Below are 22,147 nucleotides of genomic sequence, written 5' to 3' on the forward strand. Positions count from 1 at the left end.
GATTAAGCCAAATATTACTCCTCTAGCCTTTTCTCCCTCTCCGTTCCAACCAAGTAGAAAGAAATCGTTCTTTTCTCATATATAGGTCTATTCCCTCTGACTTGTAACCTGGCAACACTATATTTATTCATATACATGTTTCTCTTTTCCCCTATAATACCAGTGTCTTGCTGGCAGGACCATACCTTATTAAGCACCTAGTATAACCTTAATAAATATTTGTTGTGTAGATCAACATAAAATAACAAGCATCAAACTATGTGTGCAATCATCTGATTTATAAAAAGATGCAACAAAATTCAAAATGATACAAAATGTCAATTTCAAAACAACATCAAAAGTGAGTGTATTCAGCCATACTCAGCTCATAACAGAGCAAATGGGTAAGAAGGAGAATAATTCATGTTACAGCGTATTGCTACATGAACTGGCAACAGAAAAAGTTGGTAAAGGAAGGCAGAGGAACTCTTATCTTTGGAGTGTTAGAATTAGAACCGAGGGGCTCCATAATCATCTGGCATCCGCTCAATGTTGTACCTGATCAGGACAAAAAAATTAACACTGGTAAGAAAGGTGGGTCCAGAACCCACCTAAAAACCCACCCTTTATTGACTACAACACTGTCATCTTCCCACTATGAATCCTTTTTGTCAGTGGGAACATTTCAAAGGGGTATCATAATAAATGATTTACAGCAAAATGCTGACTTTAATATATTATCTTTATTCTTCAAAGTCAGGAAGTTAACAAGTGAGGGAACCAGGCACTGAGTCCAGGTAAGCCCAATTCCTCAGCCCATTCTTCCCACTATGTTGTACTCACTCTTCCCACGTTGAAAAGCATTGACATGGGAACATGAACATCCAAGTAGGATAAAGACCAGTTTTTGTTTTTTCTGATAAGCTTTTAGTTTCCCAGAAAAAGCGCTAATCACAACTACTAGGCTTTCAAAAAAAAAAAAAAAGATATCTCTGGCCAAACAAATTAGCTTAATTTAAATTACTGCTTTGTATTTAAAGCACATCTATTTCTTCTACTAGTCTTATTGTAACAATGCGAATGTCTCATTCCTAAATCCTAGCTTTATCTTTTGCCCTCGTTCTTGTTACTTCATCTCGTTTCTTCAACTATAACTACGTAAGCATTTGATACGACAATCACTTTCAAATCTTCCTGCAACCTGACCTCATTTTCAACTGATATCCACTATATACTTTTAATCACTTCCCCAAGAGACAGTCTCACCTATGGTTAGAAATGTACATGATGGGAACTCCAGGGATCTTCCGGATCCTTCGTTTAAGGTCCCGGTCAACTGTGGCCACGATGTAACACTTGTGCTGTAATAAGAGACACCCATTGAGTATTCACACATTGAGTCTATTACTTTGTGATACTGGATAATGGTACACTGGCTAATCTGGAGAATTACTCATATTCACAGTAAAGAGCAAAGAAAAGGTGATAACAATTTGTTGAGTAGCTACTATAATCTAGGAGCTCTTACTTACAAAACATATAATAATAAGCTACCTGGGGATAATGTAGCTCTAAGAATCTTGAGGGGAAGAAGATAGAAAAACTATTCAAAAGCTGCAAACTGGTTTTTGTCTCACAAGTGGAAGACATTTAGGGCACATTTAAGACAGACAATTTCTTATTTGGGAAACACCCCAAGAGACTCTATGCAAAGGCAAGTAAATGTGTTAGATTAGAGGGCATAGCTTTCGCCTTTCCTGGAATCTCTGGGATTGGGCCTACTCTGAGACCTCGTAGTGGTGGAGGCAGGCTACTTCCTAGCCATGAAGCTATAACAGGGTCTCCAGGACGAGTTTGAGCCTAGCAGCTCTGAAAGCAACAACATTTGGCTGCCAGTTGTATCATATTTTACTTCTGTCATACCCAAATCTCTCATTACGTTTTGAGAAGAGTTGTAGCCTGGTGTCAGTTGTGCTGTGGGAGATTAAGGCAAATGCTGTCTCTACCCATGGGATGGAGTCGCTAAAGGGATGGAAGTGTGGTCACTAGATGAAGATGATTATCTTCAGCAAAGAGGGGCTCTAGAAAGGACAATCAATAGCAGAAGTTTTTGTGGTGCCGACAAGGAGGCCAGAACGGAAGACTCAAAAACCTAGTTATTCCAGGGTCCTTGTAAGACAGCACCCTGGCAGACTCAGATGTAACTGAAAAACATTCATGGTTAGGCACAGTGGAAAGGAATAAAATTCCTGCATGGGGAATAATGGAAATGGATTATGTTTGATTCACAGGGAGGTGAAACCTGATATCATATGTACATTCATTCCCTTACAGCATTTTATGGAGACAACTTGTGGAATAAAGAATCAGTAAGTGTGGGGCGCCTGGGTGGCGCAGTCGGTTAAGCGTCCGACTTCAGCCAGGTCACGATCTCGCGGTCCGGGAGTTCGAGCCCCGCGTCGGGCTCTGGGCTGATGGCTCAGAGCCTGGAGCCTGTTTCCGATTCTGTGTCTCCCTCTCTCTCTGCCCCTCCCCCGTTCATGCTCTGTCTCTCTCTGTCCCAAAAATAAATAAACGTTGAAAAAAATTAAAAAAAAAAAAAAAAAAAAAAAGAATCAGTAAGTGCCCCAAATCACACACCCAATAAACATAGGTGCTGAGATTTGAAACCCATGTGTCTCCTCCCCAAGCCTACGATTTTTCCATTACAGTTACAGTATACATTTCCAACTCACTTCCTTAAGTAAATGAGGACATCCATGCTTCCTATGAAGGGAAACACAAAGTAAATATTTAAATGATGATACCTGAGTTACTCTCTGTACTAAGCAGTCATCTGCATAGGTTCCTTTGTGTGTGCATGGTAATCGTTCAAATCTTGGATCCTTGGCAATCCTAAAAGGTTACAAAACTGGATTAACAAAAATACTCAGGCAATGGGATAACTTTCTGAGTCTTGATCTGTGAAATAAGAGTGACTTGATCCATGTGGCGATTTTAAGGCCCCCCTCTCCTCTTTCAGCTTATCTTCTAATTGGAAGGACAACAGAAAGAGAAGGGAATTAAAACTTACTGCCAGCTGGTGCACCTTAGGTCATGTAATCTTCACAAGACTCTGAATTATTATATTTCCATTTGACAAATGAGGAAGCCGATTGAGAAAGATTAATTTGTTCAAAGTATACAACTGGGAGAAGCAAGGATTCAAAATCAAACAACTTTAACCTAACCATTTCCTTTTTAGAAGTTGTCTTCCACAAATGTGCAATAATACAGGCACAAGGATGGTCACTACAGCACACTTTAAATAGTGAAAAACTGGAAATAATCTGAATATCCATCAGCAAGGGAAAAAGTTAAATACGTTGTGTTGCCCCATCCTGTCTAAAAAAAAAAAAGGAGGTAGAGCTGTCTGTACTGATATGGCAGGACTTGTTGAATTAACAATCTCAAAAAAATTCAAATTGCTGAATAAACAAAACAGGTCATGGAACAATATACCTGTATGATTCAATTAAGAAAATATAACTCTCAGGGCGCCTGGGTGGCTCAGTCGGTTAAGTGTCCGACTTCAGCTCAGGTCACGATCTTGCGGTCCGTGAGTTCGAGCCCCGCGTCAGGCTCTGGGCTGATGGCTCAGAGCCTGGAGCCTGCTTCTGATTCTGTGTCTCCCTCTCTCTCTGCCCCTCCCCCATTCATGCTCTGTCTCTCTGTCCCCAAAATAAATAAACATTAAAAAAAAAAATTAAAAAAAAAAAAAAAGAAAATATAACTCTCTTTCACTGTCTTTCTCTACATTTGCATTGTCTTAGAAAAAAAGTCTGGAAAAACATACACTATCTACTAACCCATCTCAGTTGTCACTCTTAGGGTAGAAAAATGGACAAAGTGTGAATATACAGGGGGACTTTTACCTTTTATTGTATGCATATGTTTATCTCGTTTGCCATGAATAAATCAAACATGTTACTTTCCTACAAATTTGAAAAAGAAAAATCCCAAGTCTGTGATTCTGAGAGCCATGTTCTTCCTATTACATAATAATGACGAGTCACAAGCTGAATAAAAATACAAGGCAGCATATGGGTACCAAGTGCAAGAAAAATACTCCATGTTGCAGTAGGTCGGAGCTAAGTCACTGTGGATTTGGTATACTTTGAAAAAAATTACATGGAGATTAAACAAAATGAAGACAAAAGAACATTCCAAGCAAAGTGAAGGCAGGCACATTCCGAACAGGGCACCAACCATCTATAAAATGGCTCAGTGGTGTTCAGGGAAAAGTGAGCCCATGTTTCTGGTGAGAAGAGCGTTTATGCAGAGGAGAGGAAAACAGGACTGGGAAGACAGAACTTCTTGCAGTGACACTGCCAAACTGCTCTCCAAAGTGACTGTCCACTTTACATCCTTATGAGAATCCTCACTGCCCCCAGTCTTAACTATCCGTGGCATCGTTAAGCAGACTTCATTTCTTGCCAATCAGCTGGGTATGAAATGATATCTCCTTGCGAATAAGGATTTTGCCCTTGTCTCATGGATTTGTGGTTTTTTATAAATTTTGAAAATAAGCCCTTTGTTGATTATATGCGTTACTAATACCTTCTCACTATCTGTGGCTTGTCGTTTCACTTTGTTTATGCTGTTTTTTGTTAACCGGTAGTATTCAATCTCAATATAGTCAGATTAATTCGTTTTCCATTATGGTTTGGACAGAAATTCCTGCCCACGCTGAAATCACTAAGATGTTCTCTAGATTTTCCATAAAAATCTAGATACTTAATCTACCTGGAATTGATTTTTGTGAAAGAGGTGAGATAAGAACCCAGTTTTCTTTCTTTCCACAGGAATAATCAATATTTTAATAGTTTATCACTTGCCCATTCATCTAAAACACTACCACTCTTATACATTAGGTTCCTGTTTTTCTTTGCCTTTAAAAAAGTTAGCTTTATTAGGTATAAGTGAAATATAATAAAATTCACTGACTATACATGTAAAATTTGATTAGTTTTGACAAATTGATATATTCACATCAGAATCTCCACACCTGAGATACAGAACATTTCCGTCACTACAAAAAGTTCCCTGTGTCCCTTTGCAGATGCACTTTTCTCACGCTCAGCTTCAGGTACTGGTCTATATTCCATTAGTATAGTTTTGCCTTTCCTGGAACTTCATTATAAATGGAATCATACTTCTGGATTGACGGGAATGTTCTATTTAATGACTATGATGGTGGTTCCATAACTGTACACATTTGCCAAGCCCATCACATTATACAATTAAACTTGGTGAATTTTATAGTATCTAATTTACACCTCTAAAAGGTCACACACACACTCACACTCATTCATTCATTCACTCACACACACACACACACACACACACACACACACACACAAATTCACTGGTATATCTTGGACCCTGAATGAGTCTTTCACCCAGGCATGATTTTGCAATATTGATTTGCAATATTGATCATTTGGAAAATAGCGATTCAGCGAATCACACAAATCTTCCAAATACTGACACATATAGTTATACAATATCAAAAAAAGCACACCCAACACCTTCACTGGTCTCAACAGAAAGGTCTTGAGTATTGGGAATGTGATAAGCTCATGGTTTTCCAAAACTCTAATTTTCACTTGGAAGCCTGAACTTTCTCATTATGATACAGTAAGCTGTTTTCCTTGAAGTGACAGATTCACTGCATTAATTTTCGAGAAACTATCTGCTAAACACTGAAGTCTGAAAAACCAGTGTTTGTCAGTTATTCTTCACGTAAAAATGACACTCTATGGAAAAGCAGCTGGTCTGGCCCACAATTCCAACAAGCACACAAGAGCTGCTCATTGAGACAAGCTTCAATCTTTGGTAAGCAGAAGTGCTTGAGGCGTACTTGCCGCTTCATCACAAGGAATACCAACATGTACCCTAGGGGCGAGATGTAACAAAATCAACAAATTTTAATACTTCATCAAGGATATTCTTTAAAAAAAATTTTTTTTAAAATGTTTACTTATCTTTGAGAGAGACAGAGAGAGGGAGAGAGAGAGGGAGGCAGGAGGGAGAGAGACTGCACATACGAGCAGGGGAGGGGGCAGAGAGAGGGAGACACAGGATCTGATGCAGGCTCCAGGCTCCGTGCTGACAGGAGAGAGCCCGATGTAGGGCTTGAACTCACGAACCGTGACATCATGACCTGAGCCAAAGTCGGACGCATAACCGACTAAGCCACCCAGGCAGCCCTCATCAAGGATATTCTTAAGCGACTATGGGTTTTTGGTTTTTTTAGTAACCTCTACATCCAACTTACAACCCTGAGATCAAGAGCTGCATACTCTACCAACTGAGCCAGCCAGGTGACCCTGGGTTTTTGTTTGTTTTTGTTTTTAAATGTCATGAGTGACACTGAAGAATAACACAAAGACTACTAACATTATTTTGGTCCATTGCCTTGATTGGCACTAAGGCACCAGCATTTCTGCCATCAGTACGAATGTCAGCACAGTGACAAAGAAAATGTCTTCCTACTATTGTGAAAATAGTATTGTTAACTCCTTGCAAAGGTCTCTGGGACTCCTAGGGGTCCAGGGACCATACTCTGGGAACCACTACGTTTAACTCAAGTGTAGTTTCTAGAGTAAGCTCAAAACCTAGAATGTGAATACTTTATGTGTGAGATTCCTTTTTTTTTTTTTTTTTTGAGAGGGAGGGAGGGAGGGGGAGAGAGAGAGAGAGAGAGAGAGAGAGAAAATATGAGCAAGGGAGGGGCAGAGAGAGAGGGAGGCACAGAATCTGAAGCAGTCTCCAAGCTCTGAGCTGTCAGCACAGAGCCCAACATGGGGCTCGAACTCATGAACCATGAGATCATGACCTGAGCCGAAGTCAGACACTTAACCAATTGAGCCACCAGTTTACGTATGAGATTCTAAAAGAGATATCTAGATAACAAACTAATAAAAAGACACTTTCTAATTGAAAATCTAGAAGAACTTAAAAAGAGGCCCACAAGACTACTATGACTAAATAACTTCATTCAAAAAGCTTCAGTTTAAAAATCTCTAGCTTTCACATGTTTGCTTTCTTGATCATAGTTAACTAGTTTTGTATGATTTTTATTTAAACTAATTATCCAACAAATCTTTGGACAGCAAACAGATGGAGGATGGTTAAAAGAATCTTCAGTATAACAAAATGTAGAGCAGCTCCTTCCTACCTTAGAGCCACTCGATACTTTTGCCCCAACTTCTCAATTTCAGCCATTACACAGTCAGTTATACAAGGGATACCTGCCAGGGGAAAAAATATACAGATTAATAACAGAACTTGTAAAGAAACTGGTTTTACTTTCCCTGAATTACATCCCATTATAAGTCTTTAAAAGACCCATAAGGCTTCTGAAATCACAGCAGAATAAGCATACTGAAATGAACAATAAGAACCAGAGGTAAATAAAATCTCTATTGATAAAGAAACTAGAAAACTGTCCCAGCCCCACACCACTTAAAGTGTCATAAATGTATCTGGGAGAGAAATTAAGTTGAATTCCCGTCATTCTTTCTATATTCAAATAAATTCTAGATGGGAAAAAATTTAAATGTGAGCCAAAAGAAACCATGAAATTAATCAGAAAATGTACATTTGATCATATCAAAATAGAAAACTTCTGTTTGACAGCTGTCAGTCTTATTAAAATAAAAAAAAACTAGGAAAAATATTTCTACACATTTGTCAAAGGGCTACTTTCCTTAATATACAGAGACCTTATAATGATAGCTTAAGTTATGTGCTGATTCCCAGACACTGTGCCAAGCACTTCACAAGGCTTATCTCATTTAATGTTCAGAATAATACCTATCAGGTAGCATTATTATTATTACCATCCCCACTTTATAGATAGGGAACCTAAGGCACAAAGAAGTAAGCAGAAGCAAATGGTGAAGCCAAGATTTGAACAGAGACTGTCAGGCTATCAACTGGATTCTTAACTACCATGCTACATTTCAGTTTATACACTTTGGGTCATAGAGGAAGAAATACAATGGTCGGAGAGCATAAAGGTGCTCAATCTCACTCCTAATTAAAGAGATATAAATTGAAACAAGATTTCACTTTCTTCCTATTAGAGTGGCAAAGACTAAACAAGGAAAATACCCAATACTGAGGAGACAGGTATTCTCACACTAAGTTCGTAGGTATAAAAATATGTATTACCCTTTTAGGGCAATTTTGCAACACCTATTAAAAAATATATACATATCCCTTGATACTGCAATACAGCTTCTAGAAATGTATCCTAGGGGGCGCATCAGTGGCTCCGCAGATTAAGTGCCTGACTCTTGATATGGGCTCAGGTCATGAGTTGGAGTCCCAAGTAGGACTCAGTGCTGACGGCGTGGAGCCTGCTTGGGATTCTCTCTCTATCCCTCGCCCCTTTTCTCTCTCCTCTCAAAATAAATATTTTTCAAAAATTACTCCACCCTAACAGAGATATAGTCACACTGATATTCTCTACAGCCTTATTTATAATAATGTAAAAACTGCAAGTAATCCAAATATCTAATAGGATATTGGCTTTTGAAAATTATATAAACAATACTCTGTAAGCTTAAAAAAGAATGAGGTCCTAGTGGATACGTACTGATACAGCAAAGGGTTCAAGATATATGTGTTCAATGTAAAAAGTAAAAGGCAAAAGATTTATTTGATCTGAAGAGAAACCAGAGTATTGTTCAATGTAAAAAGTAAGAAGAAATGGATGAATAAGATGTGATCAAGGGGCTCCTGGGTAGCTCAGTTGATTGAGCGTCTGACTTTGGCTCAGGTCATGATCTCGCAGTCTGTGAGTTTGAGCCCCGTGTCAGGCTCTGTGCTGACAGCTCACAGCCTGAAGCCTGCTTTGGATACTGTGTCTCCTTCTGTCTCTGCCCCTCCCCTGCTCATGCTCTGTCTCCCTCTCTCTCTCAAAAAATAAATAAACGTTAAAAAAATTTTTAAAAATTCTTAAAAAAATGTGATCTAGCCATACAATAGAATATTATTTGATAATGAAAAGAAAGAGGCTTTAACATGGATGAGACTTGAAAACATGCTAAATGGAAGAGGACCAAATATTGTATGATCTCATTTTAATGAAATGTCCCAAATAGGCAAATCTATAGAGACAGGGTGCAAATTAGTGGTTATCTAGGGGAGGGAGATTTGAAAAGTTGGGGATGATGGCTAAGGGGTTCAGAGTTTCTTTTTGTGTAACACAATGTTCTAAAATTGAATACGGTAAAAGCCATTGAATCATACGCTTTAAGTGGTATGTGAAATATATCTCAAAACTGTTAAAAAGGCACAAATATAAATAGTAAATCTATGATCCATTTTAAAAAACAAACAAAAATTACCTATACTTCAGAGACTATATATGAGTTTTTAAAAACTGCCCCTCTCCGCCTGGGTGGCTCAGTTCGTTGAGCATCCAACTTTGGCTCAGGTCATGATCTCACCGTTCGTGAGTTTGAGCCCCGTGTCGGGCTCTGAGCTGACAGCTCGGAGCCTGGAGCCTGCTTCGGATTCTGTGTCTCTCTTTCCCTCTGCCCCTCCCCCGTTCCCACTCTGTCTCTCTCTGACTCTTAAAAAACTGAATAAAAATTTAAAAAAAATTTTTTTAAAAACTGCTCCTCTCTGAGAAAAGGCATAGAGGAAGCTTTAATTTTTTTATGCTAGATTTTTTTTTATAAGTACAGAGATATTTTTGGATGTGTACACAGTTAAGAAATTTTCAAGTGAAGTACCATGTCCAGAAGAAAATCAGTAAAATGGAGATCTGAAATCAGCAAGATCAGACAGTCATGGATTCAGAGAGCAATACGCACCTTGAGAGGATCAATTTCAGAGCCATACAGCAGTGAAACAAGCAAGGGCTTGCTTCTGGAGCAGGAAAGGAGGCCCAGGAAGATGACTATCAAGAAAGGGAAGGTAACAGGGAAGAGGACTCATGGACAGAAAAGAAAGCTGATGGAAAGCTAACTTATCCTCCCTCATTGGAACATCAGGCAGAAAAGGGACCAGGAGCTATGGAAAGGTCAAAGGGGCATCTTCAAGGGAGGAAGAAAATAAAAGTCTTCCTTCAGGTATAAAGGCAAATGAGGAACAATTAAGTAGCCAGAGCTTTAAAAACAGTTAAAGAATCTCCTAGGTAACTGGATTTGTATTGTTCTTGAATATTTCTTCAAACTTTGCTTTGGGGTATTATGTTACACAGAAGACTGGAACACAGACATCCGTATGAAAAAATTGCTGTTCCCCGATGCTTTCCCACCCCACCAATTCTAATCCTCACAGACCACTATTTTACTTCATTAGCTGTTTTTCTCATTTGGTGGTTACCTTCATATCTTGATATAATAAAAATATGCAGTCACTTTTATGTTTATTAATTTTAGGGCATTTGAAGAATGCATCTTACATCACATTCCTTACGTCATCTTCCCAACTTATTATTTTTAATAAATCTATAAACAAAATTTACATTACTATAAGTCTACAACTATTATTCATTATATAGCATCTTTTAAAAATTAAAGAAGGAGGTGAAAATTTTTTCCTTTGATTTATTCTTACGGCAAAGCATAAGCCTAATATTCATTTGCACCTTTAACTAGATGACTGGAAAATATATAAACATAAACCCACCACAAAACGCAACAGATCTCACTATTAGGAAGTTATTCCCTTGTACACATGGCTTAGACTTTCTTCTTACTACTCACGGTGGTGAAGGAAGATCACTTGAAGGAGGGGACACCTAAACACAAGGGAAATCTACTAATGGTAAACTGCATACCAAGGTGTAAATAACCTATTCCAGTCCTTTGTGGTACAAATAAACCTATTCCAGTCCTTTGTGGCCAAAATGAATAAACCAGCATCACTTCTAGTTCTGTGATCATAAATGGCAAAATACCTTATTTAGCTTTTCCACACTAGAGTGGAATGGAGCATGTTTCCTCCTTAATGTAAAATAATGTAATAAATTTTCATTTAGCGAAAATTTTAAAATGAACTCTGAAACAAAAAATTCCCATCCTATGTTCAAAATTGATGTCCACAACAATGGTCAAAGCAGGCTAAGTGTTTTCTGAATTGTGAAAGTTTAATTGTTCCCAGTCAAATCTGCATTGTATTTCAATTTACTGAAAATGGTCATTGCTATGGTGAGCAATGGCTAGAAATCCAATTAACTAGGACCCCATTCCCTTCATGTATTTGGGTAAATATAATTATTCTCTAAAACATCAGAGAAAGGCAAATGTATGATACTCACACTTGGCATACAGACAGTCCATCATTGATTGTACTAAGTCAAGTTTGGCTTTAATGGAAAAGTTGATAAAGTTGGTATCAACCAGGATGTGGTAAGGTGGGCCCAGCTGTGTGTTATATTGGAAGAATAAGCAGGAAGGATGTTGGGGGCTGAGGGAAGAACATACAAAACACAAAATAATGTCTACATTGATATTTTGATATTAACAATGCAAATGAAGTCTCTGCTTCAAACAGTTTGCTATAGATTAAGCTCCTTTTTCCCTATTCATTGGAAATAAATCCTAATAAATCCTGTGATGATATATCCATTGCCAATCTAGGGCAAAATGAGAAAATAAGGAAAATATGATGAAGTTTCATCAAGTGTATTTATTTAAAAGGAATGACTTTATTCTGAAATTCTGTCCTTACTATTTTTGGTGATACATTCTTTCATCAAAATGCTGGTGTGTTAAACAACAACAATTGTTTCTTTTCAAAGATCTTGGGGAAGAAAAAATTAGTAATTTTAGATCTAATCGCCAAGATTTAGAGGAAATTTATTGCTCCATGAAATTGGAATCGATACATGTTCACCAACCACTGGAATTGATACATGTTCAGCAACATGACTTTCATTTGCACAGCTGTGCCAGATTTACAAATGACTGAGCAAATCAGCTCAGGGAAAGCCTGGATTTCTAACAGTTCTATGGTTCTAAAATGTCTCTTCTAAAGGAAACTTGAAATTTTTGATTACTTACACTTCTCTTTCCTTGAGTGCACTGGGATCTTTCTTTTCTTTCTTTTTAGGTTTCAATCTATCCTTCTCTTTACTGGAAGAAAGAGAGCAAATTAAGTGCAAGAGAGAAGAAAAAAATCATAGCAGTTATAACCTCATGTAAAATTTAAAGTTTCTGAGGTGTTGTTTTTGTTTTGTTTTGTTTTGGTCTACAGAGGAAATTCTGCTTTGTAACTTAAAAAAATTTTTTTTTAACATTTATTCATTTTTGAGAGAGACAGAGCATAAATGGGGGAGGGGCAGAGAGAGAGAGAGAGAGAGGGAGAGCGCAAGTGCGACACAGAATCTGAAACAGGCTCCAGGCTCTGAGTTGTCAGCACAGAGACCAAGGCAGGGCTCAAATCCACGAACCATGAAATCATGACCTGAGCCGAAGTTGGATGCTTAACTGACTGAGCCACTGAGGTGCCCCTGAGACGTCTTTATGTTTACATCAACATAAACTTTCTAAGCACAAATAACTGTGTGGGAAATAGGCTGGAAGTAACATAATCAGTTAAACACTATGAAATTTAAAAATCTCTAGCCAATAATCTATAAAAATTGTCAATGAGTAAACAGACATTATACTGTTATCTATTATTTCTTTGTCAGAAGCTCTTCATATCAAGGATCAAAACCCACTTCAGTGCAGTGGAGAAACAGGCTGACATTTACCTTCTGAAGACTTAAATGCTCCAAAAGTAGGAGGAAAAAGTTTCCTCCATATGCCTCTTATAAAAGGCTAAAATGTAAAAAAATACATACATAAAATTTACCCCTTAACTGCAAATAAAATATTATCAATGAGGCAAATTCCCTAAAAATCACATAATAAATACAAACCAAAGGCTGAGAATACAATTTTTTTAAATGTTTATTTTGAAAGAGAGAGAGTGCGAGCAGGGAAGGAGCAGAGAGAGGGAGAGAGAGAATCCCAAGCAGTTTCTGCAATGTCAGCACAGAGCCCGACATGGGACTTGATCCCACAGACTGTGAGATCATGACCTGAACCCAAATCCAGAGTCTGACCCTTAACCAACTAAGCCACCCAGGCACCCCAGAGAATACAGTTTAATAACTCTGAAAGCCATTCCTTTGTTCAAATGCTATTAAACACGATGAAGACCAGTCTTTCTTTTCTTTCTTTCCTTTCCCTTCCTTCCTTTCTTTCTCGTAAGCTCTAGGCCCAATGTGGGAGTGGAACTCATGGCCCCGAGATCAAGAGCCCCATGCTCCACTGCTTACTGAGCCAGACAGGCACCCCAAGACCAGTCTTTACTGAATAACTTTGTCTATTCTTCACTGAAGCAGGGAAGCTTACAATAGGGAACATGATTCCACTCTCCCTCAGTGGTGTGGATTCTGGTACGATTTATAAAACGGAGAAGTCTAGGTGTTTTCCTACTCTTTCTTTCAGAACCATTTAAGTGGCAGGTGCTGGGGACACAAGATAAACATGGTCTCTGACCTCACCATCTTTCAACCATTTTAACAAACATTCCCCCCACCCCTGGGAGGAATGTAGTAGTGTAATGGCAAAAACATGAAAAGATAATCCTACCAAGCTTTCAGGAGGCTTAAATGTGATATGGCAGATGAAGTATACAAAAACAGTGGAACAGCGAACACTTCAGAAATGTTTAGTTCCCATCCCCTTCCCCAGTGTAATCGCTCAGGATCTAAATGGCTGTTACACACTTTCCTAGTACCCTATGCTATATACATCCAAGACACAATACTTTGAAACGTAAGCACAAAATAACAACAAAAACTTTTACTACTTATCCCCTCCTAACTCTGCTATCTTTGGATATAGATTGATTCCAGATACTCACAGCCTCTGATCTCGGAGACTAAGCATTCGCTTCATGGTCGCATACTTTCTTGCTTTCTTTTGCTTCCCCTTGAAATAGAAATTTTACATTTAAAAGAGCTGGAAACACATTGCATCTTCTTGAGTTTTTGCTCGTCTTTTTCCATCCCTTTCCCTTCTTCCCTCAAACACCCAGCACCTCTTAGCCTCTGTGCCCCACCTGGCCCTCTTCCCACTCGCTAGAGCACAACGGGCACCGCTCAGAGCGGTTTAAGAACTACAGTCAGAACGAAAATAATTAAGGGTAATGCGGAGGAAATCTAGCTAACTGCTGACTGGCTCTATCTCCACCCAAGATGTGGTCTGACAAAGTCTCTTCCCGGACCCTCCTCGCACCATGTTCACGCCGCACTCTTGTTTCTTCCGGAATCACCAACGGCGCGACATTTTTGCGTCATCCAAATACTGCTTCCGGCAAAGGCTAGCCCGGAAGCGGAAGTCGCTTTGGGAAACGGAAAAGCCTGGAGCCGGTTCCCAGCCTGAGCGGTGATCTGTACTGGGGTCTCTCGGGGGAGGATCTTGGGCCGGTTTTGCGCCGGGTGCTGCCGCCGCCTCCCGGAGCAGCCGAGCTGGGACTCCGCCGCGCTGCTGGGGTAACGTTCTCTCCTCCACCACTCTAGTCCGGCGCAGTGCCCGAGGACCTGCCGGCACTAGAGTTCCAGAGAGGCAGGACTGGGGTAGGGGGGGACGGAATTCTGGGTTTCCCAGTAGTTTGGAATACATTCTCCTCATCCCTCAGCGCTGGGGTGTCAGGTCTCTACGTTGCAACTGGGAGGCTGTCGTACCTACCTGGTTCTCCTAGCTGACATGGTGCTTCGTGCAGTTAGGTGGACGATTCTCCAGATTCTCTCGAGTAAATACCGTGTATTCGTTTCGGTGCAGAGGGGGATGAATCATCGTTTGAGGGCCTTTTTTAGACTCTCTCCAGAAAATTGGAGCATAAGCTTGCATATGTTACTAATTACCAAGCCAGGAAAATGGTGGGAGAATAATTGCCATTTATTGGGAGGATTTGGTGCGTCACCCTTACTGGAAAAGGGAGAGGTTTTGAGAATAAGAAGGGGAAGAGAACTTCAATTTTTTTGAGTAGCTGCTGTGCACTTTGGTGATTTTTAACCTTTTGGAGATCACGTACCCCCTTGAAGCTTTGTGGAAGGCCAGGGACAATTCTTTTAAAACAATGGGTACACATACATTTGTCATACAATCGGTGAGACTCAGAGATTCCGAAGCCCATCTGTGGACATTCTAGGGTCTGTGAACTTAAGGTTAAGAACTCCTATCTTGTATACCGTACGTGGCACTTTAATTATGTTACCTTCTTTGACCTTAACGATAACTTGAGTACCCTCCTTTTACATGTGGGGAAGCCGAGGCTCCAACTGTATTCAGAGGTTTGTTCGAGTTTGATTTAATTCCAAAGCCTGTGCTTTTCTTATTGCACAAAGCTGTCCTTGCATTTGAAATCCAAAAAGGTTATTAGGTTAAAAAAAAAAAAAAGCTGGCCCTTGCATAGCTCTTAGTATGAAACATAGCGTATTGGTTAACATGAACTTTGGAGTCTGACTAATGGAGCTGGCTCTAAATCCTCGCTCTGCTTCTTACTAGCTGTATGACATTATCTGTACCTCAGTTTCTTCATCTATAAAGTGGAGATAATCTCAGTCGAACCTGTCTTATAGGAATGTTATCAGAGCTAAATGAATAAAAATGTGAAGTCCCTAGAACAATATCCACCACAAATAAACCCTGTTATTTTCATTGTGCGTCTTCCAACATGTGGTGGTATTTGAATTTTATGCCAATTGTATTTTAATGCAATTTGGATAACAATGGGTACACATACCCATTGTTTTGGACCTGAAATGTGTTGATATCCACAAGAACCTTATAAAGTTTTCAGTTCTTGGAAAGTTCAACCGCAGGGTGATTTCTCGTGTTGATTTGTGTATAGGCACAGTTTTCTTCCTTCTTCTCCTTTTTCTTTTGGGCTTCCAGGCATTTAATAGCTTTGTAGTTCACATACCTGACTTCGTAGGCTCCAAATTTTTTATGTTGAAACAGTTTTATCATTGAACCATCTACAGATACTGTATGTGCCTCCTGCTTTACCCCATTTGCGATCACTAAAAGTCCCTAATCTCTTTGAGACAGCTTGTCTGCAAGCTGTCATTCGTGGGTAGAACTGAGAGCTACCACTTTTTCAATGCATTAGAACCTCTTGGTGCTTAGGCAATAACCTTTTTAAGCAAACACGATCAGTTTATTTTAAACATTTGGATACTGATCAGTATTATAGATAGGTTCAGAGGGAAAATTGCAAATAATTAAATAGTAGTTTGCAGAAGAACTGACAGAACACTCTCCTGGTAATGTGTATGATGAATATTGGAATCCATGAACAATAACAATTTTTTTAAAAAGCAGTTTGTAATATCTGTTCTGAGAATTTTCTGGCTTCCTTGTTTGTTAATACTTGAGAGGGAGCAATGTTAGTGAAGGAACACCCCAGGGAATGAGAGCATACTTAGAAAAATGTTTTTGTTGAATTGTAATTTTATCGCATTCTGGGATTCTTATAGCCTAAGGTTAAAGTACTGAGATGCTCTATAGCATGTTTTGATGGTGATGGGAGTGGGGAGATGGTGTTGCTTTGTGTTGGGTGGGAGCAGAAAGTAATTGCTTTTGATTACATACTTGTGAGAAAAAGAAATGGTTTTAGTCCTTCTCAGCAGTCAAGAGGGTTGTTTTGTACTTTTCTGCAATCTTGAAAGAATTTTTTAAGGCATTCAACCCACAGTTTTGAACACATAATTGGGCTTGGAATTCATTCCATTCACTAATTGGTCTAACTTACTAATTTAATAACAAATTTCTTTATAAAATTATGGATAATGAAAGATTCCTTTAAAACGCTTGTATTTCAATGTTAGAAAGTTAAAGGTAGATTCACTTTTGTGGCCATCAAGGGGAAAAAAATAATGCACAGATATTTTCTTCATTTTCAAGTTACAGTTTTTACACTTATTTTTATGTCTCATGTGATACTGAGTTCTTTCCCCCAGCATTACTTGTTATTAATTATTTTTCTGTTTACTTGGCCGCCTCCTAAAAATATCGCATGTTGTACAGCATCTTCTGCCCCTAAGATACCGATACTGAATTGGGATTGCAAAGATACCTCAGAGGTCCGCTGTATGTTCATTCATTCAGAAGGCACTTAACAAGGGCCTGTTCTGCCCTAGGCAGTGTGCTGGGTACTCTTCAAGAGCTCAGGCCTGTGTTGGAGACAGACTTGTGAACAGATCAATTATGGTAGGTGGTTCAACAGAGGTATGTAAATTGAACTATTTTATAAGAGTTATTCTGCCTGTTCATTTTTATGGAAGTGGTCCAGGTTGGAGTGCCGTTGTGTAATATATATTACACATACCGTTTTAATATTACAACGTACCCTATAACAAATCAGACTTTATGAACTGAATGGGTTCTAGTGTATCATTTTACTTTTTAAATGACTTTAGTCATTAAATAGCTTAGGTTTGAATTTCAGTTCTCTTTGGTTTCTTTTTTGAAGCGTTCATGAATGTTTACCCTTTACTAATTTTCTTGTATACAGTAGTTTTCAAACTTGTGAGGTTGTTAAGCCTGATTGTAGTTCGCGTGTATGTAAATGTGCGCATGCGTCAGTGTGTGCGCGCCTGCGCATGCCTGAAGCCTTGATACGGTGTTGAATCACCATGATGTTTTCCTGGTGGAACTCTTGAAGCCTGTTCTACAAATGTGGTTTAATAGAGTGTTCATTTAGTTGTAAGAAACCAAACAGTCACGGTAAACACTAGCCTGAATTGAACAATGCCATACGATTTTAATATGAATTTTTGCCTTGAATAGTTGAATAATTTGCACCATGTTTTTTTTGGAACTTCTAGATGCAGCATCATTTCAGTGCAGTTTGCCTGTTGGTGTTGAGATGCTGGTAGTCAGTATCTGTTCATTGTATTTTCTATTCGTTATTTTTGGCCAGAGTTCAGGTAAAGGTAATCTAATAATATACAACATACATTTTCTGCAGGTTCCCCTTGCTCTTATCCAGAGATCTAGCCCAGGTTATTTTAACCCCCTTTTGTCCACTTAGAGAGGTTCCACTCCAAGGCCCCCCCCCCCCCCCCATTGTATGTATGAGCTAATTTTTCAAGTCTTGCTGAGGAAGCTGGGCTGCATAAATGGTTTATGGAAAAGATTGAAAAGGATTTGAAAACAAGTGTTTTAACCAAGCATTACCTGGATTGGGGTAGGGATTAAAGTGGCATGATCAGAATCCTAGGAAGAATAAGAATATAAAGTGTGAACAAGATGTAATTTTTTAAAAACCACATTTTATTTTGGAATAATCTTAGATTTACAGAGAAGTTGCAAGGATAGAACAGAGAGTTCCTGTATACCGTTCATGTAGCTTTACCCCTAATGTTAACATCTTACATAACCACGGTACATTTGTCACATCTAAGAAAGTAGCATTGGTACATGTTAACTGAACTACAGCCTTTTTTTTTTTTTTTTTTGATTTTACAAGTTTTTCCTCTAGAAGCCTTTTTTCTGTTCTAAGATCCAGTCCAGGATACTATATTGTGTTTAGACCATGTGCTGTGCAGTTTGGATAAATAGGCTGGGGTTTCCAGTGGCTTTTTCTCTGCCACGCATGTGGATCAGTAATCCCCTCTGACCAGTGCTGAAGAGAGAAAGTCATTGACCATGAGATTAAACAATACTGTATAGGTAGTGTTTTAGTATCCCCTTAATTCCCAAAGCACTGTTAACTCGGTCGAAGAGTTGGCTTTGCTCCCAGGAGGGTGGTATGAAGTTTTCTGAGAAGCTAAGAGCTAATCCTGATTGAGGGGCCCTTCTTGGGCTCCACTAACAGCATGTGCTCCCTTCATAGACTTTACTACATGGAACTATCACCGCTTGTTTACTTGACTATCTTCTTTACTAAACCATATGTTTCTAAGGGGTCAGGGACCATCTTACTCATTTTGGAATCCTCAGGGTGCAACATAAGCTTGGTATATGATAGATTCTTTTTCTTTTATTATTTTTGTTTAGTTTTGAGAGACAGAGACAGACAGAGTGTGAGCGGGGGAGGGGCAGAGAGAGAAGGAGACACAATCCGAAGCAGGCTCCAGGCTCTGAGCAAGCTATCAGCACAGAACCCGATGCAGGACTTGAACCCATGAACTGTGAGTCATGACCTGAGCTGAAGTCGGATGCTTAACCGACTGAGCCACCCAGGTGCCCCTATGATAGATTCTTAACACACATTTGAAGAAATTAATAAATCCTTGTTTGGTAGCATTGACTATTAGATCAACAGAAGTTTTGTTTTAATTCTATGTAAGTGTTGAGTTTCTCCTTCAATTTGAGCCGTCTTAGTTTGCCCATTCTGTGGCTAGTTGAGTTTTTCTTCCTGGAATCTTAAAGAACTATAAAATACTCATTTAAGATTGCTCTTTTTTTTTGATTATGTAAATAAGTTATTTTCTTTAAAAATAACAGAATAGGGGCGCCTGGGTGGCGCAGTCGGTTAAGCGTCCGACTTCAGCCAGGTCACGATCTCGCGGTCTGTGAGTTCGAGCCCCGCGTCAGGCTCTGGGCTGATGGCTCAGAGCCTGGAGCCTGTTTCCGATTCTGTGTCTCCCTCTCTCTCTGCCCCTCCCCCATTCATGCTCTGTCTCTCTCTGTCCCAAAAATAAATAAACGTTGAAAAAAAAAATTAAAAAAAAAATAAAAAATAAAAATAACAGAATAGACGGTGGTAGAGGTAGAAATTTTGTTAGCTTTTAAGTGCATGTGTGACAATTCCAGTTTCATCCCACTAGGCTGTAGATCTGGCTGTGTGCCTGCCACTTCATGCACAGTTAATGAAATGACACCTTCCTAGACTTATCGAGGGAGACGGCTTGTCAGATTCAGAGAATTAGTTTAAAATTTTTCCTATTATAGCCAAGATTCAGTGGCCCAGGGTCACCTAAGCATAAAAGCTGCCATGGTATGGGAACACAGGGGCCTGTCCTGATTCTGTGGATCAGGCACAGTAGATTCCATTTGGTAAATAGAAAAAAAAAAATCACGATTGGAGAGTTGTAAATTGAAGCTGCTGTTTTCTTGATGTAGATGAAAGACTGTGATGGGGCATAGATGAGCCAGTTTTTCTATTTTGTTTTTTTCTCCAGACATCCCAGGAAGTTACAAAATGAGCAATGATAAATTGGCCCTTGTTTCCCTGTTTTACTCACATTAGCTTTGAATCCCTTTTTCCCTCCTTTCTCTGAACTATGCTGAGAGTGGCAAAGTCTGTTCCAGGGGGCAGTTGAATCTAAACTGTGCTTTCATATGTACTCTTTATTTCAAGTCTGAAGAACTCTGGTTTGTTTTCAAGAGAATAGTTCAATAGAGAAAATCAATATTAAGAAATGTAGAATTACTTTTATGTCTGCCAGCTTAGCCTTTATAAGCCTAACTTTTCTTTTAACCAGTGAATGATAACTTTTTTCAGTCTCCTCTCAGGTGATAGTGAGCTTATAAAAGCTTCTCTTTAAAACCAGAAGGACAAGTAGTTCATTGTCCTTGGCTTAACCTGCAGGTGCATGGTCTGGGTTTTGGAATTTTGTTGTTGTTGTTTTAAGACCCAGCATCAGGGGTCCAGAAGGTTTATGTCAGTTTGAGGAGAGCTGAGGGACTAAAACATTGGCTACATTTAGAAATGCCATTTATTAGGTTAAAGAGTAGGGGGAATCTGTTAAAAGATTAAAAATCTTCCCAAATTCTGCAATAGGCTGTAACTTAAATGCTGCTTGGTAATATGGGAAGTTGAATTTGGAAGAAAGCAATAACAAAACTGAGTAATTAATGAAATAAAGGGAATGCAGGAGCTTGAAAAACTCTTGTTAAAATTTTTTTTATTACAATATAGTTGACATACAATATTCTCTTAGTTTTAGATGTACAACATAGTGATTGGACAGTTATATACATTGTTTTTTAGAGTTTACTTATTTTGAGAAAGTGAGCACATGCGCACACTCATGCAGGGGAGGGGCAGAGAGAGGGGGAGAGAGACTCCCAAGCAGGCTCCGTGTTGTCTGTGAGGACCCCAATGAGGCGCCGGGTCTCCAACTGCGAGACTAGGACCTGAGCCGAAATCAAGAGTTGGACACTTAACTGACTAAGCCACCCAGGTGCCCCAGACAATTATATACATAATGAAATGCCTACTACGATTAAGCATAGTTACTATTTGTCACCGTACAAAGTTATTACAGTATTATCGATGATATTCCCTGTGCTGTATTTTTCATCCCTGTGACTTATTTATTTTGTCATAAATACAAAAGAAGTCTGTACCTCTTACTCTCCTTCACCTATGTCACCCATCACCTCACACCCCTCTCCTCTGGCAGCCATCAGTTTGTTCTCTGTACTTATGAGTCTGTTTTTGTTTGTTTATTTTGTTTTGCAGATTGTACATATAAGTGAAATCATGCAGTATATGTCTTTTTGTGTCTGGCTTATTTCACTTAGCATAATACCCTCTAGGTCCATCCATGTTGCTGTGAATGGCAAGGTTTCATTCTTTTTCATGGCCGAGTAATATTTCATTTTAAATATATGTGTATATTATATATATATATATATATATATATACACACATTGTATGTATATATTATATATGTCCCATCACATCTTCTTTATTCACTCACCTGTTGATGGACACTTAGGTTGTTTCCATATCTTGGCTATAGTAAATAATGCTGCGGTAAACATAGGAGTGCATGTATCTTTTCAAATTAGTTTTCATTTTCTTCAGGTAAATACCCACAAGTGAAATTTCTGGGTCATGTGGTGGTTCGATTTTTGATTTTTTGAAGAACCTCCAGACTGTTTTCCACAGTGGCTGCACCAGCTTACATTCCCACCAACAGTGTACAGGATTCCCTTTTGTCCACATGTTCACCAACACTTTTTATTTCTTGTCTTTTTGATGCTAGCCATTCTGACTAGTGTGAGGTGATATCTCATTATGGTTTTGATTTCCATTTCCCTGATTAGTGATATTGAGCATCTCTTCATGTGTACTCCTGTTAAATATTTTAACAAGAGATTTTCTTTTGTGACACTTTTAGAGAAAATTTCTAGAAAAAAATCTT

General features: G+C 38.9%; 2 protein-coding genes across 9 annotated transcripts in view; one reads left to right on the forward strand and one right to left on the reverse strand.

Moving 5' to 3' along the window:
- Nucleotides 1–257: 257 nt before the first annotated feature.
- FCF1 (FCF1 rRNA-processing protein) lies at nucleotides 258–14,343 on the reverse strand. 3 transcript variants are annotated; one of them, XM_047080358.1, is made up of 8 exons: nucleotides 14,277–14,343; nucleotides 13,903–13,970; nucleotides 12,048–12,119; nucleotides 11,303–11,451; nucleotides 7,202–7,274; nucleotides 2,787–2,874; nucleotides 1,246–1,340; nucleotides 258–537 (listed from the first exon to the last, which is right to left on the reverse strand). In XM_047080358.1, exons 1-8 carry the CDS (start codon nucleotides 14,277–14,279, stop codon nucleotides 489–491), a joined length of 597 nt encoding a protein of 198 aa, XP_046936314.1. In that variant the 5' UTR covers nucleotides 14,280–14,343; the 3' UTR covers nucleotides 258–488. The 3 variants fall into 3 exon arrangements, with proteins under 3 accessions (XP_046936314.1, XP_046936317.1, XP_046936315.1); XM_047080361.1 differs by lacking the exon at nucleotides 14,277–14,343 and adding an exon at nucleotides 14,101–14,225; XM_047080359.1 differs by lacking the exon at nucleotides 14,277–14,343 and having other exon boundaries at nucleotides 13,903–14,225.
- A 54-nt stretch (nucleotides 14,344–14,397) lies between these two features.
- AREL1 (apoptosis resistant E3 ubiquitin protein ligase 1) overlaps nucleotides 14,398–22,147 on the forward strand; it is a 48,820-nt gene continuing 41,070 nt past the window's right edge. For 3 of the 6 annotated variants that reach the window (XM_047080362.1, XM_047080367.1, XM_047080368.1), the window contains exon 1: nucleotides 14,398–14,533. The gene's annotated coding sequence lies outside the window, so the exon portion shown is untranslated. Of the gene's footprint in view, nucleotides 14,534–17,185; nucleotides 17,274–19,163; nucleotides 19,181–22,147 lie in introns of those variants that run through there. The other 3 variants (XM_047080364.1, XM_047080363.1, XM_047080366.1) reach the window with 3 other exon arrangements.

Source organism: Lynx rufus, unplaced genomic scaffold, assembly GCF_022079265.1.
Source record: "Lynx rufus isolate CCGP_SWC_20201006 ecotype Redwood Valley unplaced genomic scaffold, mLynRuf1.p SCAF_17, whole genome shotgun sequence".
Taxonomy (NCBI): domain Eukaryota; kingdom Metazoa; phylum Chordata; class Mammalia; order Carnivora; family Felidae; genus Lynx; species Lynx rufus.